General features: G+C 34.1%; 1 protein-coding gene across 4 annotated transcripts in view; it reads right to left on the reverse strand.

Moving 5' to 3' along the window:
- LRP1B (LDL receptor related protein 1B) overlaps window positions 1-12,631 on the reverse strand; it is a 1,592,931-nt gene that overhangs the window by 294,517 nt on the left and 1,285,783 nt on the right. For all 4 annotated transcript variants that reach the window (XM_064484732.1, XM_031451350.2, XM_064484731.1 and 1 more), the window contains one exon: window positions 991-1,180. In XM_064484732.1, coding sequence (XP_064340802.1) covers window positions 991-1,180 — 190 coding nt within the window. The remainder of the gene's footprint in view (window positions 1-990; window positions 1,181-12,631) is intronic.

Consider the following 12,631-nt stretch of genomic DNA (forward strand, 5'->3'; position numbering starts at 1 on the left):
TCATTAAGTACAGTAAGTTAGTTTCTAGCTGTACCAGAGCACCCAGGTGTAGTCATCCTCACACTGAGTAATTCATGTAGTCCCTTCTCAAGTGTCAGGGTCAGTGTTGATCAGTCATTTTTTTTATTCTTCCATTTTTCTTCACCACACCTAAAAAGGGTTCTTCTTCCCCTGCTCAGAAAAGCCAGATTGGTCTGATTTCTGTGTACTTGTTTCACTTAAGAATAAAAGAATTTTCTAGCACTTAACAAATATTCCCACCATATTGTATAAGAGTGAAACTCCACAGATACATTTTTTCAACTTAACCTGAGCTTTATTCTTCAGTTTTCATATAATTGCTTTTTTTATAGCATCCCCCAAAGCATGACTTTCTAATTTGTTTTATTTTTTATTCATTTTGCATACAGCCTGAGCATTTTTTTCTTGTCATGAACTCTTCCTAAGTATTATTATAAATGCCTGCACAATATATCATTGAACTCATGTGGACTATATAGACAATTGTCAAGTACCTAATGTCAAAAATACAGCTGCACACCAAGATCTGCTGCTGTGGTTTGTTTCCTCTTTATTTCAATTGGAGAGATCCCCAGTTGCTAAAAATTACTTAATTGAATTATAAAAACACCTTTCTGATTTCAATACATGTTAATAGTTTCCTTTTTTTTTCAAATTTATTATTTCAATCAGCTATGCATTAACGTCTCCTTCATATACCTATTCCAACACAGTATTGTCTCTATTTTCTCTTTCATCCTTTAAATTTGCTTTTACTGGATCTCTCATGGGGGTGATGCCTGGCATTTAAACAGTCCAAATTGCAATTATTTACATTTACAATGCTCTTATAAAAAAGTTTTACAAACTGTGAGAAGAGAACGTCGAAAGAAATCTTTATTTTTAAAGTTATTTCTTTTTAAAATTAACAGAACTTTGGTAGTCTTTGATATAATTATACTGAGGAAATAAAAATGCTCTGTTTCTTACTTTTGGCATTCATCCAGGGCTAGCACATGCGGATGGTCATCCTCTGACATGGCAATGACTGCTTCCCTGTCAAATGCTCCGGGCCGAGTCTGGTCTACTGTGTGTCTGGTGATGGATGAGGTAGTGGAGCTGGTCCAGTACAGTGTATCCCAGGCTCTGTGATAGGCAAGTCCTTCAACAGAACCGACATCTGACAGGAGAAATAAAGGAATAAATTTATACTTTTATCTACAAAAGATTTGGATTCTGAACAAAAAGGCATTTAAAATTTATATGTATATCTATATGTTATCTTATAAACCATTTCTTCACAAATTCTCCAAAACAAAAACGCAATAATTACGATGCCTACAATTGACAGCTTATTACACACAGTAAAACTGAGCTGTGAACTGCTCATGGAGAAGTTTATATAAAAACATGGCTTTAAGAATGAATATTCTCATCCATAAAAACCTCAGTTAAGTAATTGCCTTTTATTTAGGAAAATGATAGCTCTCTTTTCTTTTCATATTTTAATAATTAATTTCCAAAAAATGCCCAGTGTTCAATAATTTAGAGATGCTTTTGAAAAATCATATGTCAGAGACACCATTTAAGTACAGTCATAATGAGTTTTCTCTTGATACTATATCTAGAGACATCAAGGAAAACTAAACACATCAAAAACTACAACAATAGTATCAAAAAGCCAAAATCCAGCTCTACACTTACAACTATCAAACAAGGGTAGAGAATGATTCAGTAAGTTAATACAGGAAGTTTTTAAATTCTATTCAACTAATGTGATATAAAAACAAAAGAAAATAAAACGAATTGCCAGCTAAAGTATGCTTTAATGTTGATAGAAAAGATAAATGGTAGTACACAGACTCTAATACATAAAGGGACAAGATGCAAAACAAGAGTAATTATTCCTTAAAATTGTGCTCCCAATCACTAGGACTCCATAGGACAGCTGTTTTATTTTTCATGGAGGTGCTTTGAGTACATTCTTAAGTATAACCAAATTATTATAGTTTTTCCTTCATATTATCTGTTTTTCTCAGAGTCAGTACTCTCAGCATGTTTAATTTGAGAAAGAAAATATATAATTTTTGTATTCATACTAAGAAATTAACAGGCAGAGCCTTTCTCTTGTTTTTCCCTCAAGGAATCTCAAAAGGATTATTCAGCCTTCTGAAAACAAGTAGATGAAAAAGACTGTTTTCAGGTTTCAGATGGGTAAATGTTTGCTTTGGTAGTAAATAGGATTTAGTGGGAGCACAAAACAATATTAAAACCTTTTGAACTAGATTTCTTTAATGTGGTTAAAATTTTGTCACTTGATTCTTTTTCTATATGCAACAGAGAAAGATCCACCAATAATAAAATTAATAGCTGTCATTTACTGGGCACTGTCTTTCTGCTAGGAATTGTGCAGTTGCTTTGCATACATCAGTTTACGTGTAAATATACACTGTGAAGTTCATTTTATTGTTGTTCTTTTCCTAAGAAGAAAACTGAAACCAATGGTCACAGAACTAGCACTGAAGAAAAAAAATTTTAACAAAAGTTTATGTGCTTCCATGAGCCTATATTCTTCAGCACCAGTATTTAGAAGTGGATTTATGGCACCAATTGCTTATTCTCAACGTCCATCAAAACTGGAACCACATAAATGATTCATTAGCTTCAACTTGTCTGACTCTGAGTGAATTGTGTAAGTAGTAATTTAGCTTGAATAACCTCCTCTCACACAGTCAACCAAACTATTTACAAAAAATTAATGTGAGTGATTAGCATGGAAACCTAGGCCAGAAAAGATGAAATAAAAATTATAAGACACGATCATAATAAAATCTGTTACGCTCTTCTTATATGAATCATGTGGTATTCCTATTTGAGGTGAGTAGGTGGGAGGTTGTTAATGGTCAAAAGCACTTCAGTTATTAATTAATATATCATTTATTCCACTGTATTTTTAGCACTTTCAAATCCTTTCAGAAATGAAGTTGGCTCTATTCGCAGTGTAAGCAGCATTACACTCCTTCATCATCCACAAACAGAATGAGAAATGGCACAGCTCTGAGAAAAATCCAAGCAAATCAGAGTCATTAATTCATCCTCATTCTGTAGCTTCTCCTTCTCCTGACTTTGACAGATATTCATGGCCCCTCTTCCTGCCAGTCAGGAAGAAACCACTTGGTATTATCATTAAGAGGAAAAAAATGATGCTTTTTTTTCCTATAGTTGACATAGTTCCAGGGTTACTAGAGTACACAATACATCTCGCTGTCCAGGTACAATCTGTTCTGTTTTATCTTTTGTAATAGATGACAACCTAACAGTATACTTAATCATAATCTGGTGCTACATTTTAAAATATTTATTTCTTAAAAAGGTATTTAATTCCCTATAAAATTGTATTTGTTATTAACAAATAGCCAGTTAAAGACATAAATCAAATTTTTAAATTATGAAAAATATTTTAGTTGAGATAACTTGAGACATCAATATCTGTTCCATAATGATTTAACACAACGTAGGGGGATCACATGATGTGGTTTTATGTGTGTGTGAGCGAACACAGAAGTTCCTGAATCAGCTGAACAGGTAAAATAAGAACTCTGAGTCACTGGTCCTGGCAGATAATTATGTAGTTTGAAAATTAAAGTTAAATACCTATCTATTCAGTCAACCAATCCTGAAATACTGATGAGAGTAAATCAATACAGAGTTAAACATCCTTGGCACTCAAGGAAGTAGAATAGACATCATTCAGCAAGTAACTGTAGCAGTGCTATTTTGGCAGCTAGCCAAAGACTTCATAGAAAAGCAAAAGGACACACCTTCATCTCATCACCACTGAAGAAGAGACAACGGCTCCTTCCTGCCTGTGCAATGCTCTAAAGGCAGGATACGAACCTTTAGCACATTGGAAAGGCAGTGAAGTATGGTCTTGGGAGGGAGCCACATGTACAAAACATTGCCATTCATCTGACCGGAATAACAATCACAGGTGAATCCTATTGCAAAGTTAACAGGAAATAATGTTTATCCCAAGGACATTCTATAACCGTAATGGCCTCCCTTTTTGGAGGTGTAATATTCTCTTTTTCACTGGCTTGTTTTCTAAAGCCAAAGAATATCAGAAAATTTGTTTGAAATTATATCAGCACTATGAGTTACTCCAATCTTGTCTGGAGGATCTGAAGACACAGAGAAGCAGATTTGTTTTCCAACCCAGCTGCAGAGCTTAAAATAAAAAAGCTTCTGGAAACAACATTCCACATCTATCTTTACCATGCAGTTTCCAGAGAAACAGGATTCTGGGTCCAGTTCACAACCTAGGCTGATGCTGGATTTACACAGAGTACACATAGCTGTGCTTTACTTTAAGACTAATAAAACATTACTTAACTTAAATTTTGCCTAAACTCCACCCTTTCCTAAAAATCCTCTAAATCTTTCTTTTCTTTCTTTCTTTCTTTCTTTCTTTCTTTCTTTCTTTCTTTCTTTCTTTCTTTCTCTTTCTTTCTTTCTCTTTCTTTCTTTCTCTTTCTTTTTCTTTCCTTCTTTCCTTCCCTTTCTTTCTTTCTTTCTTCTCTTTTTCTTTCTTTCTTCTCTTTCTTTCTTTTCTTTCTTTCTGGATGGGGGTGAGATAACCAACAGCTCTTCTGATGTACAGTTTCCTTCACTGCAATGAGCCAATTATTTGATATGGCTGAGTTACAGGTTTATTTGACAAAATCCGATACACTTTCATCATAAAAATACTCAACAGACTAGGAATGGAAGATAATTTTCTCAAATTTTTTTAAAAACCCAAACCCAAACCCAAACCCAACCAAACCAAAACAAGGCTTATACCTTACCTAGCAGTGAAAAAATGAAACCTTTGCCCCTAAGACTAGGAACAAGACAAAAAGGTCTGCTCTTCCCCCTCCATTCAACACTGTAGTGAAAATTCACTCAGGGTAATTGGAAGAGAGAAAAGGAAGAAAGGAAGGAACGAACGAACGAACGAAGGAAAGAAGAAGGAGGGAGGGAAGGAGGTGGATCATCCAGATTGGAAAACAAGTAAAACCATCTATATTTGCAGGTGATTTTTTTAATGATATGTTTTTATATACACAAAATCTTAAGCAATTAACTAGAAAATTATTAGAATAATAAAAATGTTCAACCAGGTTGTAGGGTACAAAGCAACATACAAAAATCTGTTATATTTTGAATGAACATTAAAAACATGAAATTCAGAAGACAATTTCATTTATAATGGCATTTAAAAGAATAGAAAATGTGATGGGCAAATAAAATCAGGAATAATACTAGAAAGAATTGTAATCTTAAAACTTGTACATGGAAAACTACAAAACATCATGGAAAGAAATTAAAGACAAAAAATGGAAAGCTAATTTACGTTAATGGCTTGGAACACTTAATGTTAAAATGACAATAATTTCCAAATAGATCTACAGATTCAATGTAATTCCTATCAAAATCCCATATGGCTTTTTTCCAGAAATCAACAGTCTTATCTTAAAATGCATATGAAAATCCAAGGGACTCAAAATAGTCAAAACAATGTTGAAAAAGAAAAATGAAGCTAGAGGGGTTACACTTTTGATGTTAAACTTACTGCAAAGTTACAGTAATCAAGACACTGTGGTACTACGAAAGGATAGACATATAGATCAACAAAACAGAATCAATAGTCCAGAAAAAAAACCCTTGTGTTTATGTAAATTGATTTTTGACAAGGGTATCAGAAAAAATTCAATGAGGAAAAATAATCTTTTCAACAAGTAGTTTGCAATGACTGCACATTCACAAGCAAAAAAATAATAATAATAATGTTGGATGCTTCCATCATGCTATACACATACACATACACTCAAAATGTATCTTAGGCCTAAATGCAGAAAGTAAGCTACAAAACTCTTAGAATAAAATAGAAGAGTATAGCTTCATAAACGTGGGTTGGGCAAAGCCTTCTTAGACATGACACCAAAAGCACAAATGACAAAAGAAATATAGATAAGTTAGACTTGATCAAAATTAAAACCTTGTGTACTTCAAAAGACACTACCAAAAAGTAAAAAGCCAACCCTAAAGATAGGAGAAAATATTTGCAAATTATCTATGTGATAATGGACTTGTAACCAGAATATATAAAAATTCTTACAATTCAACAATGAAGTAACAACCTGTTAGGTAGTTAGATAAGTGGGGGCACTGGGCAGACAGGTGGAGGAGAGGGAGGATGGTCCAGAAGATGGTCTTGTGCATGCCTCCAGCATAAAGGGACTTTACTTCTTCTAAATGAGTGCCAGCAAGAAACTGGTTAAAACCCAATAACCATAACTTGCGGTAGCAGAAAGGACTTAACCTGTTACAATCCAATGCTCATTGTATTATTACATTGTGATTTAGGCTTCCCCTCATGGGTTTTTCTGTGTACACCATGGGTAAGGACATGCACAAAAGGGGCCAAACATGACTAAGCATTCGAGGGACAAGAGCCATCAATCAATCAAGAGACCACCTCTCAGTGAGGGAATAACAGAAAGGGCAGGCAAAACCCGCTGCTTTTCCTCCCTTAGATCAGCCTGCCTCCTGTTCTTGGGGGTGCACTTTTCCTTTTTTTAAAATAAATCTTTTTAAAAAATCTTTTGCTACACAACGCACTGTCTCCTGACTGTAAACTTGTCTTTCGAGTATCACAAGAATCGAGGTCTACCTTTTGGGGTAACAAACCCAATGGAAAAATGGACAAATAATTTAAATAGATATTTCTCCAACGAAGGTATACAAATGGCTGATAAGGACATGAAACATGCTCAACATTATTAACCATCAGAGAAATACGAATCAAAATAATATTTCAGATCCACTAAGATGGCTAAAATCTAAAAAGAGAAGTTTTGACAAAGATGTGGAGAAATAGGAAGCCTCATACATTGCTGGTAGAAATGTAATATGGTACAGCTGCTCTGGAAAACTGTCTGGCAGTCTTCAAAATGCTAAATATATAGTTATCACATGACCTAGCCATTCCACTGCTAGGTCTATATTTAAGAGAAATGAAAACATATATCCATATGCACACAAACGTTCATTGCAGCTTTGCTCAAAATAGCCAAAGGTAGAAACAGCCCAACCAAATGTCAATCACATGATGAATGGATAGATAAAAGGTGGTGCATCTATAAACTGAATATTGCTCAATTTAAAAAAAAAAAGAATGAAAAACTGATACAGGCAAAAACATGGATAAGACTTGAAAATATACTAAATAAAAGAAGCCAGCCACATAAGATTACTCATTCTATAATTCCCTTTATATGAAATGGTCAGATTAAGCAAAACTTTAAAGGCAAAAAGTAGTGGTTGCCAATGAGTAGGGAGCTTGGGGAAAATAACAACTGACTGCTAACTCCTATGGGACTTTTTAGGGGACTACTGATAAAAATATTTTCAAATTGATGGTAGTAATGGTTACACAACTCTGAATATACTATAAATCATATAATTTTGCACTTTAAATGTGAATTGTATGGTACATGAATCATCAGAGTAGATCTGGAACTGTCTTAAAGGAGCTATATAAAATGTTAAAAAAAAAAAAGCACCAATGAATTGGGCAAATTTAAGTTCTAATTTGATAAATACTGATATTTCTATCATAAGTCTAGTCACAGGATTGTTATGAGATCCAAAAAAAGACTCTCTGTCTCTGTCCCTCTATCTTTCTGTCTCTGTATTCTTTCTGTCTCTCTCTCTCTCATATATATATATATATATGTATAATGGATAATTTTTAATACATATACATATATATTTTTTCAGATTCTTTTCCACTGTATGAAAATTATAAGAAGTTGAATATACTTCCCTGTGCTATACAGTAGGTCCTTGGTGTTTACCTATTTTATATTAAAATGGGCAATATTATACAAAGCTATTTTAAGACATTTTAAAGTATTTGGATGTGGTTTAATTGTCAGCTGGTGGAGATATTGTAAGAAACTAAAATACCTGCTAATTTCTCCTAAGTCTACCTTACTAAAATGCTTTACAAATGATTAACTAGATGGATTATTTTCCCTTTTCTAACTATTGAACTGGTGAATGAATTGCAATAGATTTCTATGCAGATTGCTTATATAAATTAGACTGCCACCCCTCTGTTTGGAGACTTAAAAATCGGGGTTTTTCCACATTAATTTTTATTAATGAAATTGTATTCATTATTAATACAATAAAATGATTATCTAAAATACCTTTCAGCTATAGGATTTCATTTTTATCTCCTCAAATTATTTAAGGCCATGAATAAATCATACACCAGGCCTGACGTGCACTGGTAAAGGATACCTGCTGAGATATGATCTAAATAAACTGATGTCTATTCAGATTGGCCCAGTCAGGCTGCAAAATATTTAGAATGTCAACCCTGATCACACCTAAATCACAGAAATAGCTTTCACCTGTAGACTTGACCTAAACCTGTGTTCTCAAATCCTTTAACTGCTAAAAAACTCAATATTTTTTTTTACCAGTCTAGTTTAATAAAAAGTAACCAAATTAAAAATCTATATTATAGTCTAAAAACTTTAAATAAGGAACAATTTTCTGGGAAAAAATATTTTTTGTGACTAAACCCTTAAAAACAGAATCTCCTGAAAACTACTGAGTTCAGTAAGATGGCAGGCAATAAATAAACAAACCAAAATCAATAGTTCTATTATGTACAAAAATAGTTAGATATAGAATGGAAAGAAGATGCCAGTTCAAGTAGGTACTAATGAGTTGTCTCTCAGGGAATTAATGTATCTATAAAACTGCACTGCTCTTGACCACCTGAATTTGCCTCTTCTTGTGCCAAAGTACTGAAATAGAGCCACCTTTCATGAACGTGGACCTGCAAACGTCAAGCCCTCATCCCCCTAACAAGAGGAAACCCAACCCATTCATACGGTTTGAATGGGTAATAAATCTATAGTCTCTCTTTTGTCCTCTTAGCCTACTTACTATAAAACACCCCACTTCTCTCCCCCGACCCCAATGCAAATGACTTTGCAGACTTTTTTGCCATCTATCTTTAACAAAGACAGGCTTTTACTATCACCCCAAAGGTAATTCCCAAGAACCAGAGTATCTCAAATATTTCCACGTTAGAAGAGTCTTAGCTTTACACTGCATAACAAAACAGCCCTATTTACTTAGTGTTCCCAGAACAAAGAAACAATTTGTCCTAAGGAAGTATCAAAGCAAATTGAAACAGCTTGAAGCTTTTAAGTAACCGTGTACTTTTTTTTCTTAATCTTGCTCATTGTGTTTTTATTTTATTTTTCCTGGTTTAAAAACATTAAAGATCTGAATTTCAGCCTAAACTTCAGACTCAGCAGAAAATTATACAGACACAGGTCTCAACAAATGCCTTTATCTTGTGTCACCACTAATGCAAACCAAGAAATAGAAGAAAGGAAAAAATTGAGCATGTGAGTAAAATTGTGTCATTCTGTTACCAAGGCTGTTGCCCCAGAATCACATTCCTGCCCCTCTCTCAAATGGAAAACCAATTGCTCTTATCTAAGTTTCAGGAGGAAGCTGCAAAGAGAAAAACAAGAACTGGTTAGAACCAGCTAAGCCTAAAATTACAGATTTAACTTCCAGTAGACCTTGAGCCTCATTACACTCCTTAGAATACATTAGCATGCTAAATGACACACCTACCAGCACCATGCCAGTTGACAGCTGCCATGACAACAGGAAAGCCCATAAAAAGACTGTGTTGCCTCAGTTCTGCATCCAAACATACACCCTTTTTCTCAAATAAGTCATGAATATTCCTTCCTCCCCTTTCAATTCCCTCCCACTTACCTGGACCCTCCTATACATATGGTGTCTCAGCCCAAAATGAGTTGAGAAGTTGATTTGCAAACCAAGTTACCAATTCTCCATTCTAGGCCATTAAATAAAGCTTGTGCTTTTCCAATCTCAGCATTGGTTTTGTGATTGGCTGTGCAAATCTGAGTAGAAAAAGAACCTCCCCAACTGGGACAACAGGTCTCCACCCAGGTTAGGACCTTGGTAAGGGTCCAGGCAACCAATTCAGTGACAAATACTTCAGGAGTAATTGGAGATAAGTACTGACAACCTAAATTAAGCTAACATTGGTATGCCCAGGGCTCCCCAGGGAAGGGCATGAACTCAGATGTTTCTAAAACCCTCAGGTATGTCATATTTCATCCTCCAGGGCAAGGTTAGGTGCCGTGATATGTACAGCCTTTCTTTGAGAAAAATAATTACAAAGCTACTTGGAACCCATCCTCATTTTCTTCCTAAGTGAGGTAAGTCATCAGGCCAAAATCATAAGCCAGAGTCTTCTTCAGAAAGAGGTGTATCTGCCCACTTCCAGGTATCTGGATAAGATCCTTCATTTTCCTCAATCAATTCATACACAATCTCAACAATAATTCATTTATAAATATTGGGCATAGATGATAATTTCTTAATAAGATACGAGAGAAACTGGGAAGGCCTTCTTACCCAAACTGAGACCCAGGTGTACTTTCAAGTCTCTCAAGGTGTACGTTTCCTTGGTTTAAGGCCTTCTCTAGGTTTCGTTTGTTTAATACTTCTTCTAAATAATACTCTTTCAGATGGTAATTTACTAAGTTATTAATGATGAATGCCCTACAATGTATTATTATATTTTATGTTATCATTTTTAATGGACTTGTAGGCACTTCTTATGTAGGAAGAAGAAAAGATGAGAAACTTTAAAAACAGTCTGGAAAAAAGGATAGAAATGAGGGCTTTGGGAATTTAGAAATAGTACAACTACTGTTGACCCTTGAACCACAGGGGTTTGAACTGCACAAGTCCAATTATACCCAGATTTTTTTTCACTAAGTACGTATTACAGTACTACACGATCCATGGTTGGTTGAATCTGTGGATACAGAACTGCCTATAAGAAGGGTGGATTGTAAAGTTACATGCGGTCATGAATTCTTAACAAAAATTCAGTATTATACCCAGTTCATGAGTTATTCTTTGGTGGTATATTAGTAATTTCAATAAAAAGTATTTGCTGTACATTTATTGATGTTGTGTGCTCATTTAATTTAAATAATGTGTTGCACACAGTTAATTGGACAGAAAATACACACATACATGTTGCTTTTGATGATCCTATGATCCTATTTCAGGATGGACAAGGGCCCTCTGAATTGAATTTAGTCAAGAGCAGTTACAATGTTAACTTCTGCACCAGAAACATAACTTTTTCCCTAGCCATTAATGTATGCATTTCTCTCTCCTCTTCTCTTCCCTTCTTCCTCCCCCTCCTCCTCATCCTCCTTTTCTTCCTTTTCCTCTTTCTTTCAACTCTGTCCTTCCCTCTGATATCTGATCTACCTTTTTTTCCCCCTACATCCCATTGTTTGGTTCTGATTCAGAATCTCACTTGCTCCTTAAGTATTATCCCATGTTCTACAGCCATTATCTCTTGTCTGATTCTGTCTTCTGCCTATATTTTTGTTTTTAAATAATAACTCTTTAGTTCATGATTTCAGACCTTGATTTCACTCTGACTTAAAGCAGCGTCATCCCCTTGATACCTTTCTCATTCACAACAAAATTATCTGTATTAGCTTCTCCTCTCCCTCTTATTGATGGATTTCTGTGGAATGGAGTGGAGTGGGGAAAATATTATTCTACAAGTCTCACTGTTGCTCTGCTAGTTTTGGACATTTTGAAGCTATTGCATCAGATGACTGGTGTTAAACTTATGGGACTCAATCGAACTAACATTTCATATCCTGATGTCAGATTTGTTCCTTTACAATCATGTATAAGTAACTTGATACAATATCAATGTATTTAAGCTCTATACAAATAATTAAAATGAGTAATTTTTTAAAAAATCACTATAATACTTATAACAAATAAGCTTACCTAACGAACAAGGTTTATTCTTTTTAATGGCTTTAGATAATCAAAAAAAAAAAAAAGAGAAAGAAAACTATCTTGATTTTTAGATTCCAAGTCCCTTTTCCTTTTAAAAGCATTTCATGTATAACAGCTTGTCCCCTTAAGAAAAGCTGAAGTAGTCATTTTTGTTGTTATTGTTGGAGTATAGAACTACTGAGCAAAGATATAAAGCAACATGCCTTTTTGAGGTGATAGCTTTTCAATATTAATTAGAGGATGAAATTCTTCACAGAATAATATGAGTTTGAGGAGCAATTTGCCTTTAGATTTTAGAGCTTTTGTTATTAGGAATCCAAGAAAAATTAATCAGATTAACAGATTAATTAAGAAACTAATCTTTCAAAAATGAAAGCATTATCATTATAGATTGCATGAAGACAGTAACTATTTAAAAGAGTATAAATAAAAGAGTGGATAAACTTAAGGGATGAATGTCACAATAATCCTCTTTCCTTTTTTTTTTTTTCTTTTGTTTCACTTATCGGACATTCTATTTTTAATAGTTTAAATATACTATTTATTCTTTGATTAAAAAAAAACTGTGTAATCAATTAAATTATTTGCAGTATTTCCAAAGTAGGTTTTATTGATATTAACACTCATCAGAAACACATCCCTTAGCTTCCAACCAAACCTACAAATCTATCTTCGT

Source organism: Camelus dromedarius, chromosome 4 (genome assembly GCF_036321535.1).
Source record: "Camelus dromedarius isolate mCamDro1 chromosome 4, mCamDro1.pat, whole genome shotgun sequence".
NCBI classification, from domain to species: Eukaryota; Metazoa; Chordata; class Mammalia; order Artiodactyla; family Camelidae; genus Camelus; species Camelus dromedarius.